The 25,320-nt window shown below is 38.6% G+C and overlaps 1 protein-coding gene across 6 annotated transcripts in view; it reads right to left on the bottom strand.

The window, feature by feature from the left end:
- unk (RING finger protein unk) overlaps positions 1 to 25,320 on the bottom strand; it is a 337,167-nt gene that overhangs the window by 223,419 nt on the left and 88,428 nt on the right. For all 6 annotated transcript variants that reach the window (XR_010861738.2, XM_067158929.2, XM_067158953.2 and 3 more), the window contains 2 exons: positions 10,070 to 10,218; positions 753 to 899 (listed from right to left, as the gene is read on the bottom strand). Coding sequence is in view for 5 of the 6 variants with exons in the window: in XM_067158929.2 (XP_067015030.1) it covers positions 753 to 899; positions 10,070 to 10,218 (296 nt within the window). In the remaining variant the exon portion in view is untranslated. The remainder of the gene's footprint in view (positions 1 to 752; positions 900 to 10,069; positions 10,219 to 25,320) is intronic.

Genomic DNA, 25,320 nt, shown 5'->3' on the forward strand with positions numbered 1-25,320 from the left:
CGCGTAAGACAAAATTCTCTTTTCAAATTTTTTTGCAAAAGACTGACCGGCAGGAAAAGATCATCCAAGATTCTTTGACAGAATCAAAAAGTAAACTAGTGAAATACTTCTGGAGAAATTACACAACAGACAACAGGAAAGTTGCTACCAATCAATCGAGAGATTGAGAATGAGAAAGGGGGGAGGGGAGTGTATAGTGTATTCTCCTTGGAAGGTCGTGTGATGAGTGAACTCAATTTGCAGCCAAGAACATGTAGGGAATCTAAGTTAAAATCAACAACATTTTTGTAGGTAGGAAGCAAGTTTGCACATAAAATTATCCTTCCAGCACACTCTGTTTTCAGTTCAAATTTCCTGTACAGGCTAGAAAGCTGAACAGACTTCAGGATATCTTTACACATAAGTAGGAGGTAATAGACAGAGACTGACTGTTAGTACAATGCCAACAAGGATATTAAGAAGGTACAAAATTGGGTGAAAGTAATTAGTACACAATTCACATAAGATGTAACTCTTCACTGTAATGCTATGTATAAATCAATCAAAAATTTGTATCTACAAGAAGTTAATGTGAGTGTGAAAATTCAATGTTCCAAGCTAAAAATTCTATGGCGAGTATTCCAATTTAGTCACTTTAGTAACACAATTAAATTAGAATTTTATTTACAAATGACAATCTACAAAGACGTGAACTAAAACAAGCCGCACATGCTTATCTTCACCCCAGCCCAACAAAATGATAGAAGCAGTACCTCATGATGATTGTTTCCTATACTGCCAAACGTATGGTGAGAACCGTTTTTATGGTGTTGTAACTGAGAACCCGGGGCTTTACTATGAGAGCTGTTAGAGCCCAGGCTGCTAGTGGAGGCCGATTCTGAAACTTCACCACTCCCATTCTGGAACCAAGGAAATAATAGCATATATACCATATGACTCCTATATAAACTAGGATTTAGGGTCAGATTATCACTAGCTAGTTCAACTTATTGATAACAAAATGAAGGTTAGTAAGTTAAAAATGCTTCAAGTACTGTATGTCAGAATTTACCATCTACTTGAACACTGTACATTACCATTCAAACTTTTTTCTTTAATTTCACTCAGACATTCCTACAATGCTATAGTACACAAACACACTGTAATCTGTATCAAATGGGAAGCTGTTTCTGTTGTGATCGTTTTTTAAAATAAAAATAATTTGGCCTGGCACAAGTGATAGGTAATATTTTCTTCAGAGAACAGCCCATTGAGTGGGTAGGATCATATGGCAACATAGCAGCCACTTGGTTGGACAATTCTGAGTAGCCTCTCAAGGCCAAAACACTTCCCATTAGACACAGAATATAACTGGGGAAAATGGGAAACAGCAGAAATGCACAAGTATACCTTCATTTAACCATTGAACTTGTACATTGCATATAACTGGTAATTAAAAAGTATTGTTATCATTCTTCGGCAAATCATAAAACCAATTTTAAAACCCTAACTTATGAGAATAGGAAGATGTATTTTTTTCCAAAATGGTTCAATACATCACAAACATACAGAAACTTTTCAGCAACATAAGAATGCAAGAAGGGCTAGGATTGAGAAGGAAGTCACTATCTCCCATTGGATTAGATTTCCTCTCCTGAGACATGGAGTCAATGAACGGAAAACCACCCTTCATCTAGCTGCATACTCGCAAAATTACAGGGAACTAAGTTTGTTTTCATTTAGCCTCTGAACTACAAAATTTCATATGCTTAGTAATTAAAATTGAATATTCTCATTCTTTGGCATAAATTGTAACAAAGTTAAAAAATGAAAAGATTTATTTCATATGACTGGTGAGTAAAACTTATTGTTCTCATTTGACATTTTTTTCTCGTCTTTTTCCCTAGTGGTTTAATGTCACATTGATGATTTTTGGCAACAAAGATTTGAGAGGGCAAGTAATGGGAAAGAAGCAGCAATTTCTCATTGGAGACAAGGAGTCAATGAATAGATAGCCACACTTCACCTAGCTGCATACTCAGAAGATTAAAGGACCCTTTGAACTCAAATTTCATGACTGGTAATCAAAAATTAATGTTATTCTTTGGGAAAAATATAACAAAGTTCATCTGACTTGTTAAAATAAGAGGAAAAAACTTTTCCTAGTGGTTTGACGTCGCACGAATACACTGAAGGTTTTCGGTGGCATAACAATGCGAGGAGGCTAGGATTGAGAAGAAAGCCACCATCTCCTACTGGATCAGATTTTCCCTCTCACGACAAGGAGTCAATGAAGAGAAAGCCATACTTCAACTAGATGCTAACCTGGAAAATTGTAATGGGCTATGCTTGTCTTCATTTACCTCTGAACTCTAGAATTTATTAAGACTGGTAATTATGAATGAATGAATGTTATTCTCTAGCACTATGTTAAACAACTTGACATCAGAAAGGGAAGACATTTTTTCTGTTAGTGGTTTAACATTGCCATTGATGGTTTATCAGTGACAAGGATGTGAGAAGGCTCACGAGACGAGGAGTCAATGAATGGAAAGCTACACTTCATCTAAATTACAAGATTACAAGGAACTACATTTGTCTACATTTAACCTTTAACTCTTAAAATTTCTTAGGAATGATAATTAAAAATTAATGTTACCATTTTTTAGCAAAAATATAACAAAGTTAAAAATCTGACTTAACAGAATGGAAGCTCCCCACTGAGTCATTTGACAGAATCCATAGTTGCTGGGGTCGCCGAAATGAATAATGACACTCTAGATATCGATTCAGTTCAAGTTCAGCCTCCATTGGCATGGGGTTTCAGAAGGGGTGAAAAAGAAAATGTACAAACTGAGAGGAGAGACGAGAATATTGATCCCATAGTGTCCAGGGTGCCTAAGATGATTGGTGAGAGTCCCAGTGACAGCTGGATCATATACATCGTATCTATAGTACAAAGCCTAAATACATACAGTTTTAACTTACTTTTATTAGTTGCTTGAAAGGTTCATCTACTTCCTAGACAATCTGGTGTGTCACAAGGATATACATTAATGTGAAACTAAATAATCTCACATTTAAAATTACACACAAAAATATTCTGAAATCTACAACAAAACAGTTCATAACCAATCAGTCAATGTCACAATAAAGAAATCTACAAAAATTCATATCAAACATTATAAAATATCAAAGCCATCTTAGTAACAGGGCTGACGAATAGTATTTATTATTAATTACTTCAAATAGGCAATAAAAAGCCTAAAATTAAACACTAAAAAATACCCAAGTAAAGCTGGGCACTACAGCTAGTATCATATAGAGTAAAACAGCTTAAAATGGCTTAGAGAACTTTCTGTCTTCAGCTGAAAGAGTATCTCCATCTCAATTCTTCCCAACATAAATATAGCCATCAAAGAAATACCCGTTCCTAGGATTTGCAAGGCATATGAGTTTTATATCGTATTTTGCAGGTTTACCAATATAAATGGTCCGTTATTGGACATTATAAATTTTCCAGCCAGCTCATTCCTGGTTGCCAGCGTTTCGCCCTCGTGTGCTAGGGTGGGCTCATCAGTTGGTACCTAGCACACCTACCAATACGCTGGCTAGTGCATACCGTGGAGGCCACTGCGTAGGCTAACTGGAGCCACTGGCAGTGCCAATGCACTAAGAGACTTTGTCTCATCACTAAAAATTCATGCCTGCTTGGCCATCAGATGATATAGATGTTGATTCCCATAGGGAATCTGAAATATTTGTCCTGAATGAGCAAATTTATAATACCAATATAAATGGTCCGTTATTGGACATTATAAATTTTCCAGCCAGCTCATTCCTGGTTGCCAGCGTTTCGCCCTCGTGTGCTAGGGTGGGCTCATCAGTTGGTACCTAGCACACCTACCAATACGTTGGCTAGTGCATACCGTGGAGGCCACTGCGTAGGCTAACTGGAGCCACCGGCAGTGCCAATGCACTAAGAGACTTTGTCTCATCACTAAAAATTGATGCCTGCTTGGCCATCAGATGATATAGATGTTGATTCCCATAGGGAATCTGAAATATTTGTCCTGAATGAGCAAATTTATAATGTCCAATAACGGACCATTTATATTGGTATTATAAATTTGCTCATTCAGGACAAATATTTCAGATTTCCTATGGGAATCAACATCTATATCATCTGATGGCCAAGCAGGCATCAATTTTTAGTGATGAGACAAAGTCTCTTAGTGCATTGGCACTGCCGGTGGCTCCAGTTAGCCTACGCAGTGGCCTCCACGGTATGCACTAGCCAGCGTACTGGTAGGTGTGCTAGGTACCAACTGATGAGCCCACCCTAGCACACGAAGGCGAAACGCTGGCAACCAGGAATGAGCTGGCTGGAAAATTTATAATGTCCAATAACGGACCATTTATATTGGTATTATAAATTTGCTCATTCAGGACAAATATTTCAGATTCCCTATGGGAAACAACATCTATATCATCTGATGGCCAAGCAGGCATCAATTTTTAGTGATGAGACAAAGTCTCTTAGTGCATTGGCACTGCCGGTGGCTCCAGTTAGCCTACGCAGTGGCCTCCACGGTATGCACTAGCCAGCGTATTGGTAGGTGTGCTAGGTACCAACTGATGAGCCCACCCTAGCACACGAGGGCGAAACGCTGGCAACCAGGAATGAGCTGGCTGGAAAATTTATAATGTCCAATAACGGACCATTTATATTGGTATTATAAATTTGCTCATTCAGGACAAATATTTCAGATTCCCTATGGGTAAGGGCCTTATTTTTTGGTGAAATAAAACTGTTGATTTCGGTGTTAAAATTAACACTATTTCGGTAGGTATTTCGTGAAATAAATTCTCATACTGATCGATGTTTCTTGTGAAATATTCCTTATGGTATGGGGTAAATCTAAATAATTTTGTGATTAGGTGTTTTAAAGTTAACACATGTCATGTATTAAATTGTTATTAAACCTTAGAACAACCAAATGTACAAACTGTTGTAGAAATAAATACCGGTAGGCCTATTTAAATCACTAAAACCTCAAAATGAAGTTAGGCGGAAGTTAGGAATTTATACGTAGCCTGCACGTTTTTGCCGGTCCCGTGGTGTAGGGGTAAAGTTTCAGGGCCGGTAATCGAACCCGGGCCTCCGGGAGGTGGCAGCTAATCACACTAACCACTACACCACAGAGGCGGACTTGGTTTGGTTCTACATGTTTTAACATTTTGAATGACTTGTCTCCAAAGAAAAAACTACGCATGGTTTCAACATTATTGGGATTCAGAGTTGTGGGACAGTCAGAAAGTATATTTTTGTAAACAAAGCAGCCCCTTTCGCTGACCACATTAGACGTCGGAAACCATAATACTTGCGAACACTTGGTGCAAATCCTCCTAAAACGTCACTAACGATGTTTTCTTTCTTCTCTTCTATCAGACGTGCTTTCAGTGCTTTTTGCTTTACGTCGCACCGACATAGATAGGTCTTATGGCGACGATGGGACGGGAAAAGGCTAGGAGTTGGAAGGAAGCGGCCGTGGCCTTAATTAAGGTACAGCCCCAGCATTTGCCTGGTGTGAAAATGGGAAACCACGGAAAACCATTTTCAGGGCTGCCGACAGTGGGGTTCGAACCTACTATCTCCCGAATACTGGATACTGGCCGGACTTAAGCGACTGCAGCTATCGAGCTCGGTCAGTGCATTTTGCAAAGCCATATATCCCTGGAAGATATTCATGGATATGCTGATGCTGCCCGGCCGGGGATGAGTAACTCAGACGGTTAAGGCGTTGGCTTTCTGAGCCCAAGTCGGTAGGTACAATCCTGGCTCAGTCCGGTGCTTAAATACGTCATCCCCGTGTTACTAGTTTTATTGGCGCGTAAAAACCTCCTGTGGGACAACATTCCAACATCTCGGCAACTCCGAAAACCGTAAAAGTAGTTAGTGGGACGTAAAAACAATAACATTATTACAACTCAACCAGGCGATTTATTTATTTATTTATTTATTTATTTATTTATTTATTTATTTATTTATTTATTTATTTATTTATTTATTTTTGCTCTTTGCTTTACGTCGCACCGACACAGATAGGTATTACGGCGACGATGGGAGAGGAAAGGCCTAGGAATTGGAAGGAAGCGGCCGTGGCCTTAATTAAGTTACAGCCCCGGCATTTGCTGGGTGTGAAAATGGGAAACCACGGAAAACCATCTTCAGGGCTGCCGATAGTGGGGCTCGAACCCACTATCTCCCGATTACTGGATACTGCCTCCACTTAAGCGACTGCAGGTAACGAGCTCGGTGCGAGTTATTTACAATAGGCCTGCTAATATCGTCATATTTGATAATTAAGTCGGTATTATTTATCTTTCCATTTATATTCATCCATGTCCTCATGCCAGGATTATCCAATTTTTCTATAGGGGGAATGCTGGCTTGCATGAATGCTTTTGTTGTGTCAATTACAAATTGCTCTCTATCACTTTTCAACTCCTTTGCTATGTGTAAAGTATCGCCCGCCGATTGTTATTTGCCGCTTAAAATTATGTTCATTTGCTTCATTCTTCTTCTTTTTGTGTGTTTTTGATTCTCTACAGTATTTATCGCACGCATCTCTTCGTTTTCACGTAATGCGAACATTACAGTACTTACACATTAGAATCTTTCTTGCAGCATCAAATACATAGAATGCCTCATTGTTGTATTCCTCGACCCTCGGAAAAACTGTTGTGACTTTAGTTTTCAGCATTTTTGTACTTAAATGCTGGACATTTGCTGATAAAGGTTCATAAGTGGCGGCGAACTTTCACTGCGAAAGAGTATAATGCGCACTGCTGTATCTACAACCGATCTTGCTACGACCACAACGCCATTTGCTGTAATCGATAACATATATCGATTTTTAATGATTGCCTTAGAGATCGCGGAACTGAATACACATACTTCCGATACACAGGGCCCATCGCTTTGTGTGCATTTGTGTAGAGAATGTACAGCGCTATCAATCAACTGAGAAGGAAACTACTATAGTCAAGTTCTCAAGAGCTTTTAAACGTTTATTGGAGATCTTTTCCGATACGATTTCGCATTTTTCTTACCAAGTGGGGTATATTTCGTGATTATTTGCGCGATTCGCGTAATAAATAGATTTCGCGATATTTCGCGAGTTCATTTCGCTAAAATACGTTACGGTACGGTATCTACAAGGTCATATAAAGGCTAGAAAGAAGATATGAAAAATTTCGTGCTTATCGCTATTACCAAAAAGTACGGCCCCTACCTATGGGAATCAACATCTATATCATTTTGCAGGTTTATTCGGCATGCATGCCTTGAACTTACATTGACTGCAAAAATTCACCAACATCTCATCCACACAGGCAGCAGTGTATACAGCTTGTCAGTTTTTCACAAGTTCTGAGATAGTAGCTGATGGATCATTTCTTCTCCGACCTTCCCTAGTAGCAGGATTGTCAAATCGCAGCATAGAAAGCAGTATGTTTAACCTACACTCAGTCATGAAACATCTAGATATCGTCACTGCGCCTGCAAAAATCGCTATGTGAAATATTTTAGCTTAGAACTCTGGCCACTAAGGTTTAATATTGTGCGACAATTGTCAAGGAATTCTCACTCTTCATAATATATGTGCTGTAGGTCAGTAGTCCTTAATTCTCCAAAAATATTTATCATATAGCTGTTTTCACAGGCATAATGATGATATATCGCTCCCAGAGTAATCTACAGTGAACAGTACTGCAGTGATCTCATGATATGATTTGAAAGCAGCAGCATAGAACAGGATTCCTATAAATATTCTCATTTTTATTAAGTCCACGTCACGCACACTGGTACATGTAGAACATTTGAACTTCTGTCTCTCAGTTGTCAATTTTTTAATAATAATAATAATAATAATAATAATAATAATAATAATAATAATAATAATAATAATAATAATAATAATAATAATAAATACAATCAGTTTTACATTTTGTCCTGCAGCAGTACTTTTAAGTGCCAGTAAATCTACCGACACACAATGCTGACATATTTCAGCACCTTCAAACACCACCAGACTAAGCCAGGATCGAACTCGTGAACTTGAGCTCAGGAAGCCAGGGCTCTACCACCTGAGCTGCTCAGCCTGGCAGTTGTCAGTTTTACATTCATCCACACAAATATATTCTGCAAGATATCAGTAACTAGAACACTCTATACCTGATGAGTATCAGCTTGGTTTCCAACATGTTTGACATTACAGCTTAGGTAAGTGAATCACTAAGTTATGCTTTTTCTGTCCTGCTTCCTTTCAAGAATGGCTCGTGACCATTTACATCTGTTTTCTTTTTCCATAATATGCTGTACTAGAAGTGCTATCCTCACCATCTGCAGCCTTGTTTTCTACTTCTTTCCCTTCTGTATCATTACTGATGCTACTTGCAGAAAATTCACTTTCAGAACTATTGTCACTGTTTGTAATAAAGAAATCCTCATCGCAGTCAGTTTCAATATCAGTTGCATCCTCCTCAAGCCACAAACCTACACTGCTTTTAGATCCACGGTCTCCAACTCAAGTTAATCAAGAAGATCCCCCACCCACCAGCATGGTCAATATGGAATGTAAACAGTGAGATGTGGTCTGTGATACTGCTTGAAAATTTTACTACACAACCAAACGCATGTATAAACAGCTAGAACAACACTGAGCAGTGCAGTGACACAAGGTCACATGCTAGGAAGGTATATGGCAGAAAAGGCAGGAGCCAAGATAAAGGATTAAAATTTTAAAACTTGGAAGGTTTGAAACAGTGTGTAACCGCACCTCACAAGTTAAGCGTTAATGCTGCATTAACACACTGACATAACAATGTGAGATGGCTAAGACTGGGAAAGAAGCCACCATCTCAAGACAAGGAACCAATGAACAGAAAGCCATTCTTCATCTAGCTGCATACTCGGAAGATTACAAGGAACAATGTTTGTCTTCATTTAATTTCTGAACTCATAAATTTCATATTAAAGATAGATGCTCCTGTTCCTTGGCAAAAAAAAAAAAAGTAACAAAATTTAAAAACATGGCTCATCAAAGTCAGAAGAAATATTTCCTTCCACTAATGGTTTAACATCATGCTAAGACACTTGAGGTATATGGCAACACACAGTTGCAGGGGGTCTAGGATTGGGAAGGAAACCACCATCTCCCACTTGATTAGATTTTCCCTGTCAACGAGCCATTGGATGGAAAACCATATTGCGTCTCACTGCATACTCGGAAGATTACACAAGACTCTATTGAAATTAGTAACTGGCAGAACAAAGAAAAATGAAGAGAAACCCACATCTTCTCCAAAATCTCTTCAATGAAATTAAGCAAGTTGTTTGCTTTCAGACTTACTGTACAAGGAGTAAAAATAAATGAGAGAAGTAAACTTACTAATTCTGCCAGTCTAGCATTTATGTAATTATGTTAAGTATTTATTTAACTTTTTAACTTCAAGCATTGACAAGATAGTTTCAACCACTATTCCGCTGAATAAAGCAGACTATTCAGCTTTTTAAGGTGCGCAAAGAATACATAAATGCAGTGAAGATGTTATGCAACCTCACCGCAGTCGGATCGGTACAAACTGTTGCCACCAAAATGGCTGCAATGAGACGAAACCCTTGAACATGTACTGGGATTCTGCCAGAGCTCTGAGCTAATGCGCAATCACCGCAACCACTGTGTAAAAACGTCAACTGATCAAGCCTTGAGACAGCATGGATGGGAGGTGCACAAGGAACTTCACTGCATCTCTACCGATGACTCTAATCGGTGAGCTGACATCATAACCATCAGCACAAAGGACAGAAAAAATGAAAATCCCGGGAAAACAATAAGTGATACAGCATTCCTAAGTTCAGAGTTGGATTTAGCGGCATCAAATTATAAATAACTGCCAATTTTCATTCAAAGGAGCAAAAGAAAGTTTGAATTTGCATAAATGATAATGTTCTCCATAATAAAAAATCTCAAAAAATGAACAATTCTATCACAAATTTTTATCAAAGATATACACATATACTTACTGAAGAATCACTACTTTTCTCATCTCTCTTAGAAGAATCTTGACATGTAGAATCACGCTTCTCTGAAGGTAGAGCACTAGAGAGAATATCTGCCAGATTCATGCCAGAATCTACACACGCGGCAAGATCTCGAGCAAGATTCATTTCCTCTGAAACATATAAAAGTCTAGTTTACACATGTGAAATTTTCAATTGCTTCCCTATCACAGTTGTAAAGAAAAGCACCTAAAACTATGATCTGTTGAGAAGGTTAGTCTTACGTGACACAGCGTAACTTTCACCTTTCTCAAAAATTCTCAAATGCATTATATTCAATTCTGCCCACCACTAGTCACATTCACAACACCACAGATCGAATTGCCAAGGTCCTCAGCAAACACAATATAAAAACTGTGTTTGGCACAGTCACTAAAATTGCTCACAGTCTAGGTAAAACAAAGGATAAATTGTCCCCACTTTTATATCCTGGGGTATAAAAAATTCCCTGTACTTGTGGTAAGGTATACATTGGCCAAACATGCCGGTCCACTGTACTCGTATCAAGGAACATGAACGTAATATTCGACTCAAGCAGCCAGACAAATCAGCAATAACTGAGCACGCTCTATCGCCAGGTCATGATGTCATGTTTCAAGATGCTCGAGCTCTTACTCACACTAGACACTACAGGGCCAGGATTATACAGGAAGGTGTGGAAATATGTAGAAATCCTAACAATTTCATCAGGGACACTGGCTATCAATTAAGTAATACCTGGTTGCCAGCCATTAAGGATTTACGTAGGTAGTTCTCTTTCCTATATCTTCACTATTGTTATTTCGTTTCGGTGTTTTCCAAATTCATACGTTCCTCATCGCCAGAGGTTTCATTCCAGGCTTGTGTCAATATGATACCTTCATACGTGCGTACACATGTTATGTTATGTGACCCTCTCGGACTAAATCTGATGGTTCCGTCAGCTTGCGCTTCGAACGCTAGCGCTGTACCACTTCCGGGGAGCCATCTGGTGACGAATGAATATCATTTTCAGTTCTATTACAACGTCTAAATTCGAACACCTCATTGTTTGAGACACCTTTCTTGTGGACAGTCGAGATTTTCTTCTGATGACGCAGAGCACAGTTCTTTGAGAAACGTAAAGAATTTCACCTTATTTTCTTAACACGGCATAAGCCCAAAAGCCTTATCATTTCTATTTAGCTTTCTTCTCTCTCTGCCCCATTAGTGCACTTTAGTTCTTGTACAACTGGATTATGACTCTTGGGAAAGATGCAAAAACAACACTGTTTGACCTCAATCATTTTTACGTTACCGGAGAAATAAAAGAAGATTTTGCACAAACCATTATCATACCTGCCAACTTTACAAAACAAAAAAATCAGGAAATTTAGATATGAAAACCAGGAAAAGTCGGGAGGAATCAGGAGATACAATTGGTCAAAACTGCTTATTCTACATGTCTTGCGCAACACAGGAGTACTATGGTATTGTCTCAAAACACAACTGCTGTTACATGAGGCTACAAGGCTAAAAATTATACTTCTGTATTCCCTCACAGGAAGTACGTAAGTGAGATGATCGGTCTCTGATAAGTCTTTCGAAAATAGTATGAACTCATGCTCCACACGTGTGAATCAGTCGTGCACTTAGATACCATTACTTAGAAAATGCATAGATTAATATATTGCATCACGCACCCGCACGATTATGAGAAGCGCAATGTTATTTTTATCAAGTAATAAATTAAAACTCAACAGAATTGTCTCCAAATGGCTCCCAAAATCTCTAGAAAAGTCATTAGTTGCTATCTTTGAAATTCTGTTACTAAATTACTACAAAAGATCTCAAAATCTAGCGACTAGTCTCTAGAATCGACTAGACTGATGCGATGAAACTGAAATAATAAATAAGGTAGTTCAACCTATTCAATACAGATAAATACGAAATGTAGTGTTACATTTTCCTATTTAATTATAAGCGGAAGCAGTACCGGTTTCGACCCCAATCCAGGTCATCATCAGCCGAATAAAACGCAAAAAACAATGCATAGGTAAGAAAGAAATTAAAGATCAAGTCCCCACAAAAATAGTTGAAGAGGCAATATAAAACAATGGGGATAGGCGCTGTAAAATTCAGAAGAAGAAGGTAAGTCACTTAAAAGAAGCAAGGTGTAATAATCTGAACAGAAGCATAGCACACACAAAGTTCGGCATTGTCTCATAACGTTTACGAGAAGCGGAGAACAATTAAATGAGCCGGCTTGCATACACTATCAGGCGCGAAGTCACAACACAATCCAACAAATGTGAAGATCCGAAATCGTGCAGAAGCCGAAGACGAGTAGCTCAACTGAAGTAAATGGCCAGCTCCCGAAGATCAGCGCGACATATTCAACGTCAGGCACTGTGTTTTCAAACGCCGACTGAACATGATGAATAGCTTAATGATCCAGTATTTGCTTCGGTCGCGAAAATGTACACATATATATATACATATAATACAATTCAATATAATTGAAATATGTAATTAGGATCTTGTAGATTTTTTAGAACAGTTGACGTAAAAAACAATTGTGAAAAGAAAAATGGTAAAAAGCGCAATACCGGAAACAAATGAAAAATGTGTATGCACAGTGCGCTATTTCTTGAAGATAAAAATTCAGGTCGTAATTGAAGTAGTCAAAGTCAGCGCAAGGCATGAGTTTAAATTTGAATGTGAAGACCCAAAATGCAGGTGGCAATATAGTATATTAGTATACAGTTCAATTCGGAAAGTAGGTGGTTTTTTTTTTTTTTTTTTTTTTTAGAGGATAGGTGAAGAGGAAAGATAGGATAAGTTAATAAAGGAAGAGGTTTAGTAGATAAGAGAAGATTAAAAGGATTTGAAGTTAAAAGATGATGGGAAATGATAAGATAGGGAAATAAAGGAGGGGTAGTTTAGGGTGGGTTAGGAGGGTGGGTTATTGGAGGTAGAAAATGTGGGTAGGAACTTTGTAAGGCATGGAAAATTGTATTCGGGTTTAGAAATTTAGAATTTTTGAGAAGAAGAATTAGGAAGTCAAATAGGACATTGGGTTTTTCAGAAATGTCGTTTAAATTGAAATTAGGGTTGGAGTATTGGTCAAGGTGAATAAAACAATTTTCAGTAGTGTTTAGGAGGGGGCCTTTGTTAACGATTTTAAGTATTTTTATATCTTTTTCAATATTAGTGAAATTATGCTTGGAGTCTTGTATGTGTTGTCCTATAGCGAAGAATCTGTTGAATTTAATGGCACTGATATGTTCGGAGTATCTGATGTTGAAGTTGCGGCCAGTTTGTCCGATGTACGAGGAGCTGCAGTTGTTACATTTAAATCTGTGTACTCCAGATTTAGAAAAAGCATTAGATTTATTTAGTGATTTAGAGTTGTGTAATATATCAAGATTTCTGTTATTGATTCTAAAAGAAATTTTGATGTTGTGTTTTTTAAGAACATTAGTTATTTTATCTTTAAATAGACTGATGCGAGCGAACAGGAACATAGCACGTGAGAACGAGAGATTGACAGTCGATATACGCTTCGCATTACACAGGTTTCTATAAACATCACAAATTCATGCACATTTCTCGTATTAATAAACGTTGATATTTTTCATTTCAAAGAGGCCAATGAGCGAAGTACTTCCGGCCACTTACGTACAAAGCTGAAATGTTTAAAGTTCACTAAAATAAGCAAAAATCAGGAGTAATATTAGAATAAGCAGGAGGAGGGAAAACTGTCGAAAATCGGGAGTCTCCCGCCTAAATCGGCAAAGTTGTCAGGTATGCATTATGATTCAGACTCCAAAAAAGAAAGGAAAAAATGGAAGATGTGAAGACTACAGGACAATAAGCCTAACAATCCATGTGTCCAAAATGTTGACTAGAAGTCTGTACCACCGCATGGAGAAGAAAATAGATGAGGATCTTTCTGAAGATCGGTTTAGTTTCAGACAAAACAGAGGAACAAGAGAACCAATTCTAAGTCTAAGACTAATAGTAGGAAAATCTCTGAAAATGGACAAGAAAGTTGCAATAGCATTTATTGACATAGAAAAGGCTTTTGATAACGTAAATTGGAATAGCCTGTTCAGGGGGCTAATCCGGAATATTTTATTATTGAAGACATCATCATGCTGTTTGTTCACGAAATACCCTGTGGATCTTTAATGCAGTGGTTTCCCTTTGCCTTCTGCATCCAATGCCGTTGACCATCAAGTGACTCCTTCACCTTTGAGTAGTTTCCTACTCCAAAGACAAGAGGATGCCCTGAACTTTTACTCGCTCATCCGCCCTCCGAGAAGGACGTTGGCACTTTATAGAGGGGGACTACTTATACCGGTGGTCACTCGGTTTGATTATTTATGTACTGGCACTTTTGTACAACTGGTTTGCCAAACAGTAAACCCTCCTCCTTTCTTGTTCCTGCTCGCGACAGCCAGATTTCGTGACGTTAAGTCGCTGGAGGGAGAAGTGTTGGGAGGCGCCTTTCGATGCATTGAAGTGGAGCGTGCACGTGGGTCGCGCTGGGCAGACCATCAAGATGGTTCTCAGCAGTAGGCCAAGATCTGCTGCCTTGGAAACGCCTTTATGGAAGAGTGGAGCTATTTAGTTAGTGGTATCTAGGCATAAAATCTCAAGGATAATTAGTGGTATCTATGCAGAACAAGAAAATTTAGAGAGTGGGTGGTTGTTAGGGCAAGGTTAGCAACCAAAATAGAGTCCTAGTAAGTTACCTATGGAGCAACTGTAGTAAAATCAAATATTAGATTTGTGTACGGAAGGAGGGAATTTCAATTCCCATCTGAAAGCCCCGTGACTATATAGTGAGTGCCTCGAGAGAAGTACAGTACTGAAAACATGTTTGGCGATACAATCAATAAAAGTCGAAAACATCTAACCCTGGACATAATGTAGATGTTTTACAAGAATGAACACTTGACAAAACTCTTTCTGTCTTCAAACACTGAAAACACTGTCAAAAATACACGTTCCACCAAGTCGATACTAATAAAATTTGTTTCATTTATATCACAAAATGCCATACATGTTTCAAGAACCTTGTTCATTCTCTTCCTCAGCAGCTTACAAATCACCATACACTTCTTGGACTTGATCTCTATCATTAATTAATAATATGCAATACTTAGGTCATATTGAACATAAGCAAGTCCTATATATAAAATATTTTTTGAATTCAGACCTGAGCTGACGGTGACATCTTCCCGATACTTCTATCCATTCATCAACTGCAAAGCCACACAAAGAATATATTTAAATTGGCTCACATGGTTAAAAAAGAGATCAATTCGGAGGTCAAGGTCAGCCTTATGTAATCACACAGATATAAACAGTATGGAAAGCATATACATACATGTTCATTATAGACCATTATGCCTTTCAGCGTTCAATCTGCAAGCCTCTGTGAATTTACTAAACAACGCCATAATCCTCTACTTGTAACTAGTTCTGTGGCCTCGTTTAGTTCCATTCCTCTTATCTTCAAATCTTAAGAAACTAAGTTTAACAATCGTCATCTTGGTCTCCCCCTACTTTTCTTACACTGCATAACAGAGTCCATTATTATCCTAGAGAACCTATCCTCCTCCATTCGCCTCACATGACCCCACCACCGAAGCCGGTTTACATGTACAGCTTCATCCATAAAGTACATTTTTAATTTAGCCTTTATCTCCTCATTCCAAGTACAATCCTGCTGTTGTTCCCACCTGTTTGTACCTGCAATCATTCTTGCTACTTTCATTTCCGTTACTTCTAACTTATGAATAATATATCTTGAGTCCACTCAGCTTTCACTCCTGTAAAGCAAAGTTGGTCTGAAAACAGATTGAAGTAAAGATAGTTTTGGCCGGGAGCTATCTTCCTTCTTACAGAATACTGTTGATCGCAACTGTGAGCTCATTGCATTAGACTTTACTGCACCTTGATTCAATCTAACTTACTATACTACCATCCTGGGAGAACACACATCCTAAATACCTGAAATTATCTACCTGTTCCAGCTATGTATCCCCAATCTGACATGCAATTCTCTTGGATTTCTTACCTACTAACATCAATTTAGTCCTAGAAAGGCTAATATTCATACCATACTCATTGCACCTATTTTCAAGTTCCAAGATATTAGACTGCAGGCTTTCGGCACAACTTGCCAATAAGACCAAGTCGTCAACATAGGCCAGACTGCTTACTATATTTGCACCTAACTGAATCCCTTTCTGCTACATTATTCCTTTCAACAAATGATCCATGTAAACTACTGCAGCCCAATTGTCAACATAAATGCTTTTGATTAATTTTTATAATCTACCCTTAATCCCATAGTCCCCCACTACAGTGAACATCTTTTTACCTCAGTATTCTGTCATATGCTTTCTCTAGATCTACAAAACAAACATAACTGTATGTTCCTCTCATAGCATTTTTCAATTACCTGGTGCATGTTGTATACAAGGAATCGGTATACAGAAAACACAACATAAATTTATTGTTACATTAAGTTTTTTACACAATATGTACATAAATGCAACTAAATTTTCTTGAAGCTAGATGAGCTTGTGCCCAATTAATGATAGTATTACTGTAGACTGAGGGTCTGGAAATATACACTTTATATAAATGAGAGTCTATATACACACACGAATCTATCTTGCGGAGATAGTCTGTCAATTAAGAGAGAGTTCAAGATAGTTGAAAACTATCTGCCTTGAAGAATTACAAGTGTAACTTGCAATGAAAGTTCGTACTAACAGAATGCTAGTAGTAGGCTTGTCAGGAGCTGACATAAATATTCACAATTAGTAGAATACTAATGTAAATGTCGGAGCCTAAGTGAGGACTGTGGGATGAGTAGAATACTGACATCGGGGCTTGACGTGGCTACAGGAAGCAGGAGGTGAGGCAGTGTCTAGAGGTGAGACCTCACAACCAGAATTTCAGTCCACCTGGTCGATACACATGTTTAAGAGGGATAGCCTCCGTGTTCGACTTGCAGTGTAATCTGGCGTTAGACACTGAGGAGTCCTCGTAAGGAGCGGAATGAAGCGTCCTTTTATAGCGCTGGCTGACGTCACAAGCAAGCACACTGCAGTACCTCGTAGAGTCTGGAAAGATCCGGGCTGCGGCGTGTTGCGGAGCTATCAGGCGCAGAGCTGAGATTGCGAAGGACACACAACAGTGCATCGTGAAAATTTGATCCTGATAGCCCCTTTGCAGTCTGAAACTACAGTGGTTTTCATCCAACTTCCACTCAACCACTGATCGCACCTTTCCTTCAAGGACTCCAGAGAACACTTTGCCTGGTATACTGATCAATGAGATACTCAATAGTTGTTGCGAACCTCCCTGTTCCCTTGCTTATAGATAGGCACAATTACTGCTTTTTTCCAATCAGACATTATCTTAGTAACACTCAATGCTAATTTTATTACTCTATGAAGCCATTTCATCCCTGCCTTCCCACTATATTTCACCATTTCAGGCCTAATTTTGTCTATTCTTGCTGCTTTAAGACAATGTAAGTTTATTTACCATCCTTCCCACTTCATCAAGTGTAAGTTCACCAACACATTGACCTTGTTCACGTTGTTCCCAGGAAGATTTCCTTTTACACTGAGAACATTTTCAATATATTATTAGTTTGACCCGTCCAGTGAATCCCTGGGATCTATTATGAGTTCACCTAAGTTACCCAAAACATCATTCACTTAACTTTTCCATCCCTTCTTTATTACTGTCCAGAAAGGTTTCCCTGACCTAGCCTTTCCAGGCTATCACCAATATCTTCCCATGAATCTTTTTGGATTCAACGACTATTGTTTCGCTCTGGTTCTTTCTTCTACATACAATTCCCTGTTAGCGTCAATCCTTGTTTGGAGTTATTTCTGATATGCCTTCCTTTTACATTTAAAAGCTGCTCTCACTTCATCACTCCACCATGATGTTTGCTTTTTCTCATCTTTACAGACAGTTGTTTCTAGGCATTTCCTAGCTGTAACACAGTATCCCGGTATGCCACCCACTTTCTTTCTATATCCTAAATCTGCTTACTGTCCACTGTTTGGAACTTCTCACTAAATCATATCCACGTACTTCTGTCTAATTTCCTTGTCCTTGTCCGCAGACGGATTTCACCTTCTTTATCCTAGGCCTAGAGATACTTAGCTTACTACAGATCAGATAGTGGTCTGTATCATCGAGAAATCCCCGGGAAACCCACACATTCCTAACAGATATACTGAATTCAAAATCGTGAAGACAGTCTATTATGGATCTGGTGCCCCAACCCTCCCATGTGCAGCAGTAATAGCCTTATGCTTGAAGAATGTATTCATAACTGCTAAACCCATACTAGTGCAGAAGTCCTGCAAACTCTTCCCACTTAGAACTTCCATATCTTCCCATCAATTAGCAATTACCCTTTCATATCCTTCAGTTCTATTTCCAACTCTCGCAATGAAATTGCCCATTAGCACTATCCTATACTTGTTGACCGTGACTACAATGTCACTAAATGCTTCACAAAACTTAACTTCATCCTCATCTGCACCCTCACTGAGGTAATCCTCGTCCTAATTCCTCCAACTGCTAAATCTATCCACATCATTCGCTCATTTATGTGCCAAACAGAAACTATATTGGGTGTAATAGTATTCCTGGTGAACAGCCCTACCTCGCACTCTGCCCTTCCCTTTTTAACACGCATCAAGTACACTGTACATTCTCCTATATCTTCCCCGTTATCTCCTCTTACCCGAATATCAATAACTCATAACACATCCAGATGCATCCTCTTCGCTGACTCAACCTGTTCTACTTTCTTTCTTCCATAAGCCCCATTAATATTGAAAGGTCCCCCATCGAATTCCATTTTGTTCACCACGTTGTTTCCAAGAGCCCCTCGCCTGCCAAATGGGAGTGGAACTCCTTATTCCACTAGGTCCAAGGCTTGCTTCAAACATTCAGATGTGCTTGGTGAAAATTCTGCGAAGCAGGATGCTACCCTTACTTACACATAGACCAAGTGAGGATCCCTCCTCTAACAGGTTAGGGACCACCAGAGGACTGTATAATCCTAGCTGCCATGACTCAAGATATGTCCGAGATGCCCACTCCTATTCCATAGCAACTGGTATCCCAACTCTCAGGACCACTTACTACGCCACTCAGCTGTTGCCCATGGTTCACGAACTATGACTGACTACAGTAACCCATGCCATGAACCATACCGTAAGCATCCATCAGCATAAGTAAACTGAAAAATAAGAGATTAGCCGTTTGGAGGAGTTGTTCAACAGAAAGAGCTGTAATGAATTTATAATGGCAGACACAAACATTATTTTCAGTAATATCATTAGTAATTAAGTAAGGGACACTCTTATTTTATAAAAATTTGGTTGTATGTAATTTTAAATGTGTGTTCTCATTGGCCAACCAATTTGAAACTCCATTATAGTAATAGTACCATCTCCAGTATTCTAACAAAACGATAAGGCCATGATTCTGCTCTATAGTGATAGGGTAGAGACGGTTTTGGCAAGATTGAGTGTTATGTAATTATATAATATCATATTTTAGTTTGATATTATTTGGCATAAGAAAATTCATATATTCTATATAGAGGACATGCTGGTATTAAATATGATTTAAGTATTGCATACTATAAAGCAGGGGTCGGCAACGCGGTGATTGCAGATGCCATGGCACTCTTTGGCAAGGTATTTTTTGCCCGTCTTATATTTTGTAATTCTGTACAATTTTTGTGGTAGTTTCCTTTAATAAATATTAATTAATTGAATTTTAATGTATTTGTCAAGCAGTTTTCATTGGCCAACCAATTTTAAACTGTATTATACTAATAAAACCATCTCCAGTATTCTAACAAAACGATAAGGAAGGCCGTGATTCTGCTCTATAGTGATAGGGTAGAGACGGTTCTGGCAAGACTGTCTTACGATAGCGTTTTGGCCGGCATGCAATTTTCAGTATTTTATATTGTGACGGACAGTGCAGTTCTGTTTTAAGAATGAGTAATAAGAAACAGAGAACTCAGAGAATTTATTTTAATAATGAATGGGAGCGTAGCCTCCGTGGCTCAGACGGCAGCGCGTCGGCCTCTCACCGCTGGATACCATGGTTCAAGTCCCGGTCACTCCATGTGAGATTTGTGCTGGACAAAGCGGAGGTGGGACAGGTTTTTCTCCGGGTACTCCGGTTTTCCCTGTCATCTTTCATTCCAGCAACACACTCCATTCTCATTTCATAGCATCTATCAGTCATTAATTAATCACTTTGGGAGTGGCGACCCCATTGTACTGATAGCCTATATCTGATTCATTCATTACATCCCTGACCCGGTCAAAGACTGGAAAACAGGTTGTAGGTTTTCAATGAATGGGAGCAGCGGATCTGTTTTGTAAATGTAAAAGGTAAATGTGTGTATTTACTTTGTAATGCCAGTGTATCTATTCCCAAAGCAATGTTGAGAGCCAATTTAATAAATTTCACCAATCTTTTACAATAGTATTCCCGTAGATTCAGAAGTAAGAAAATGAAAGTGATTTGAAAACCATGTTGAAACATCAATAGTCAGTTTTCACCACATAAAACAAGCTATAATCAAATGCAACAATTGCCTCCTTTAAAGTTTCTCACACATTACTGAAAAAGAAGAAACCATTTGAAGATGAAATATTCAAAGAAGCGAAAATAGCTGCTTTGGAGTCACTGTTCGATGGTCTTCAAAATAAAACTGAAATAATTTCTGTTATCAACAAACTGGGTGAGTTGGCCGTGCGGTTAGGGGCGCGCAGCTGTGAGCTTGCATCCGGAAGATAGTGGGTTCAAACCCCACTGTCGACAGCCCTGAAGATGGTTTTCCGTGGTTTCCCATATTCACACCAGGCAAATTCTGGCGCTGCACCTTAATTAAGGCCATGGCCGTTTCCTTCCCACTCCTAGGCCTTTCCTATCCCACCGTAGGCATAGGACCAATTTGTGTCGGTGCGATGTAAAGCGAATAGTAAAAGTTGTTACCAACAAAATGCAGTTATCGGCTAGAACAGTTACACGGTGAAGATATGGAGTTCCAATTAAAACATGATTTACAAAGGTGTGAATTTTATTCCTTGCAATTAGCTGAACTGACAGACATTTTTAATATTTATTGATTCCAAAAAAAAATGGCATTTAGCAACTTTTCTGTCAAAGAAGAGTTTCTTAAAGTACTTTCACTGACGTAACGAACTAGAGGCGAGGACATTTATAATCAAAACTTGGTAGCTATTACAACAGATGGAGCTCCGGCATTTGTAGGCTGCAAGAATGGATTTATAGCTTTATGTATGAAAGATGAAAGCTTCCCTCCTTTTCAATCTTCTCACTGCATACTACACCAACAAGTATTATGTTCAAAAGCCTTTGATTTTAATCATGTCATGAGCACAGTTGTGAAGACTGTTAATTCAATTAAGGCTGCTTTTTTGCAGTACAGGTTGTTTAAGGCACTGTTGGAAGATGGAGACACTGATTATAGTGACAGTCCTACATACAGAGGTTACGTGGCTCAGGAGGGGGAAAGTATTTGCAAGATTTATTAGTGTTCTCGGAGATATAAAATTTCTTAGTTCAAGAAAAGGAGTGTACACAGAGCTGGCTTATGGACCTGGAATATAGTGAACTTAACCTACAGCTCCAAGGTAAGGATAATCATATTGCAAAAATGATGAGTGCTCTGAATGCTTTGAAATGAATTCAGTGAACGATTCAAAATCTTAAATGAGGGAACCAATAGTGGTATTTCTATCAAACCCCTTTTTGCCACAGTCGATGTTAGTGAGATAACTACTGTACTTATATTTCGAGAGACATAGTAGAAATTGAAGATAAGAAACCCTTGAAATGGAAATAATAAACTTACAAAATGACATCAATTTTAAATCTCATTGCAACAATGACAAATTTTGGAACTTGGTAGATACTAACTCTTATTCATTGTTGAAAAAGTGTGCCTTGAAAATCCACTACTACAGTGAATCAACTTCACACATAGGAATCTGTATTCACAACCATGAAACATCTGACATGAAAATACAGGTCCAGGTTAAAGGTTAAAAGGTTAATACACGTTTTGTTCCTAAAACTAAGCAGTTAGACTTTAAGCTGGATTATGAATGTATTTTCATGAACTAGCTATAAAAACATTAGATACTGGAAGGTGGGATTCTTCTTTCAACCTTAGTTGAAGTATTTTGAACATAATACTGGGAAAATGTATTCCCTACTCGGATTCAAAAGTGCCAGAAGGACACGAATTCCTCAATAAATATCACTTCATTTCCCTGAAATCCCCATTGGTGTAGGATGGAGATAATCCCATAACACCAGGTAGTGTCATTAAGCATTTTGATAAAAAACATGGCAACTAAGTGCTCCTTTCAAAGGGAGACCTTGTGAATGGAACTTTCCAGTCTAATCAGATGATCGGCAGCAAACTGATAAGAGGGAAAACCATACTTGTAGTTAGTCAGGAGACATCTCTCCTCCAAAGCCCACACAAGATGCTGGTTGAACATTCTTTCAAACAGCTTACAGAGGCCATCTGTTGGGCATATTCGCCTATAACTATACAGAAACTTTGGATCTTTACATGGCTTGAGAAATGGTATTAGAATTCCCTCATGCCTTGAAATGGAACCCCCCCACTCCATATTCCGTTCAATAGAGTGAGAATATAAATGAGACATCAGTCACTCAAATGTTTAACCCTTTGGATGCCAACCCATAATAGGTCATCATATGCATAGAATGCCAAGCATGTTTCAATGGATTTTGCACCACTGTATAAAATATTTTATTTACGTCTCATTTTAAAAGATATGGAGGTAAAATTCGGTATGTGAGCTTGATATACTCCAAGGAATATAAACATATGACTTGCATTTCAAAAAAACAAAATTTTGTGGAATAATGTGCACAAAAATATTATTACTTTTTTTTTAAAAATGGAAAAACATAATTTGAAATTAATTAGCACATTTTACACTAAACCCAAAGTGACTAAGTGAAGATATTTAATCTTAACTCATATCTGGGATCATATATACCAATTTATGTTGTTAATGTAGGTCTACTTTACAATTTATAAACTAACTTCCAAAAACATTGAACATGTGGAGAGAAAGACACGAACAGTGTAACCTGTCAACGATTGAATATTTTATGAATTTTGAGAGAGTAATAGTTATCATTTGAGAGAACTGTGTCTAGTAGCAGTATTTGTTACTACAGAACAGTTCAGAGGATCAGAACATACAAAATCAACTAATAGTGTCTGAAATGAAAGTGTAAAGAACAGATTGAAATATTCTATGGGCGGAGCATCAGATTGAGGGAGGCCTACGTGTTTAGGCCCTGGGATTTGATAAAAATGGTGGGGATGGACAACATTACTTTCAGGGAATATGCATTCAGTCCAAAAATCATCTAATTCACTGTCACTGTCATTTTCATTAGCACTGTCACTATAACTCTTTGACACTGCACGAAATGTTGTAAGCCCATTAGCCAATGGCACGGCTCCATCATTCTCTGGTGCGCTACCTGAAGACCCCAAAAATATCATAATCATCACTTTCGATAAAATTAGAGTCGCTTACATCTTCAAAGTAACCCAAAGTTCCTCAATTTCTTCTCCCGAATTAGGCCTATGTGACGACATGCCTTGTTGTGATAATTGTATTATTTATAACTTTACCACAACTTAAATAAATTGATAGGTAATTATAACTGCAGTAGAAATAATAATAAATGTAATATATTACGGTAAATAACTCAAATGCGTGAATTAGAACGTAAAATTATTGAAAACAAGTCACAACAAACGGACATAAACAAACAAGGAGGCTGCCATATTGGATCATAGATTTCAAGCGCTCACAGATCATACACTCGCAATCGACGAGTAAATTAGCAAAAATGAAGCTATGTCAGTGCCATCTAATGACATAAGGAATTATAAACATTCTACCTTCTTTCTACTTGATTTGTGACGCAATCAAGCGCCTTACTACATAACTACACCACTTATAAGAGGGTACCGATGGAATCGGCATCCTGGCATTTTTCGTACAGAATGTAAATGCTGATGCATCGGCATCTTGGCACTGTAAGAGTTAAGTATCTGATTGTGGATTTCAGCCAGCCCAGGAGCCACGTCCCTGCATGGCACGAGTGCATTAGGCAATTCCCACTCCGTTAAAGGCATGCCATAGGAATGCGAAGCACTAGAAGCAAATGACAGGTGATGAGCTTGTGTCTCGCGATTTATAGGCAGAAATGCAGGCTCGAATCTCCCAGAGCTGGATGTATTGGCAAAATTGGACACAATGTGATCTGCAATGACTGAAGGAATCATAAGATTTCAGGAACTGAGTGACTGTTCTGGACACTGCCAATATGGCGGAGTTTGGTCTACACTTGTGATGGCAGAGTATGTGCCGTCGCGGAAGAGACCTAATTTTTCCAAGTAGCATTCTTATTTTCTCAAATAAAGAAATAGACTTTACCGAAAGGTGCTTAAACGCAATATGGTTGGCCATCGTAGGATTCCGACGATAATGTTTAAAAGCCAGTCTAAAATTATGTACGGCTGCTGTAATTTCATCAGTCCACCACGGGACCTGTATCCGGCGATGAATGTGACCGAAGAAGGTACCGTTTCCACTGGAGCAGCAGGAAGGCCAGTTGTAATGGAACAAACGTTGTCGTCAAGAGACCCCAGCAACTCATCGGCCAACAGTGCTAGTTTTGAATACTTTGGCCAATTTGCCCGTAGAAGTAACCAGCACTTTGGTACTTCAGACTGTCTTTGATTCAAGAGTGTGAGAAATATTGGGAAATGGTCACTATCACAGAGGTCATTGTGTACTTTGCCACCACAACAAGGAAATTAGTGCATGGCTGCAAAATGTGATGTCTAGATGGGAGAATGTGTCCTGTGCACTACTGAAGTGTGCAGGCTCCCCTGTGTTGAGCACAAAAAGATTCAACAGGAGGACCAAGCAAGAGGAAAGGAGGAGGTAAATTGAGCAATCAAATACTGGAGTTCTTGCGTGTGAAGATCACAGTCCAGTAGAAAGTACACGTTACACACTTATCATTACAGGTAACGAGTACGAACTTCAATTGCATCCAGCTGAATTAGAAGTGGCACA

This window comes from Anabrus simplex, chromosome 1 (assembly GCF_040414725.1).
Source record: "Anabrus simplex isolate iqAnaSimp1 chromosome 1, ASM4041472v1, whole genome shotgun sequence".
Taxonomy (NCBI): Eukaryota; Metazoa; Arthropoda; class Insecta; order Orthoptera; family Tettigoniidae; genus Anabrus; species Anabrus simplex.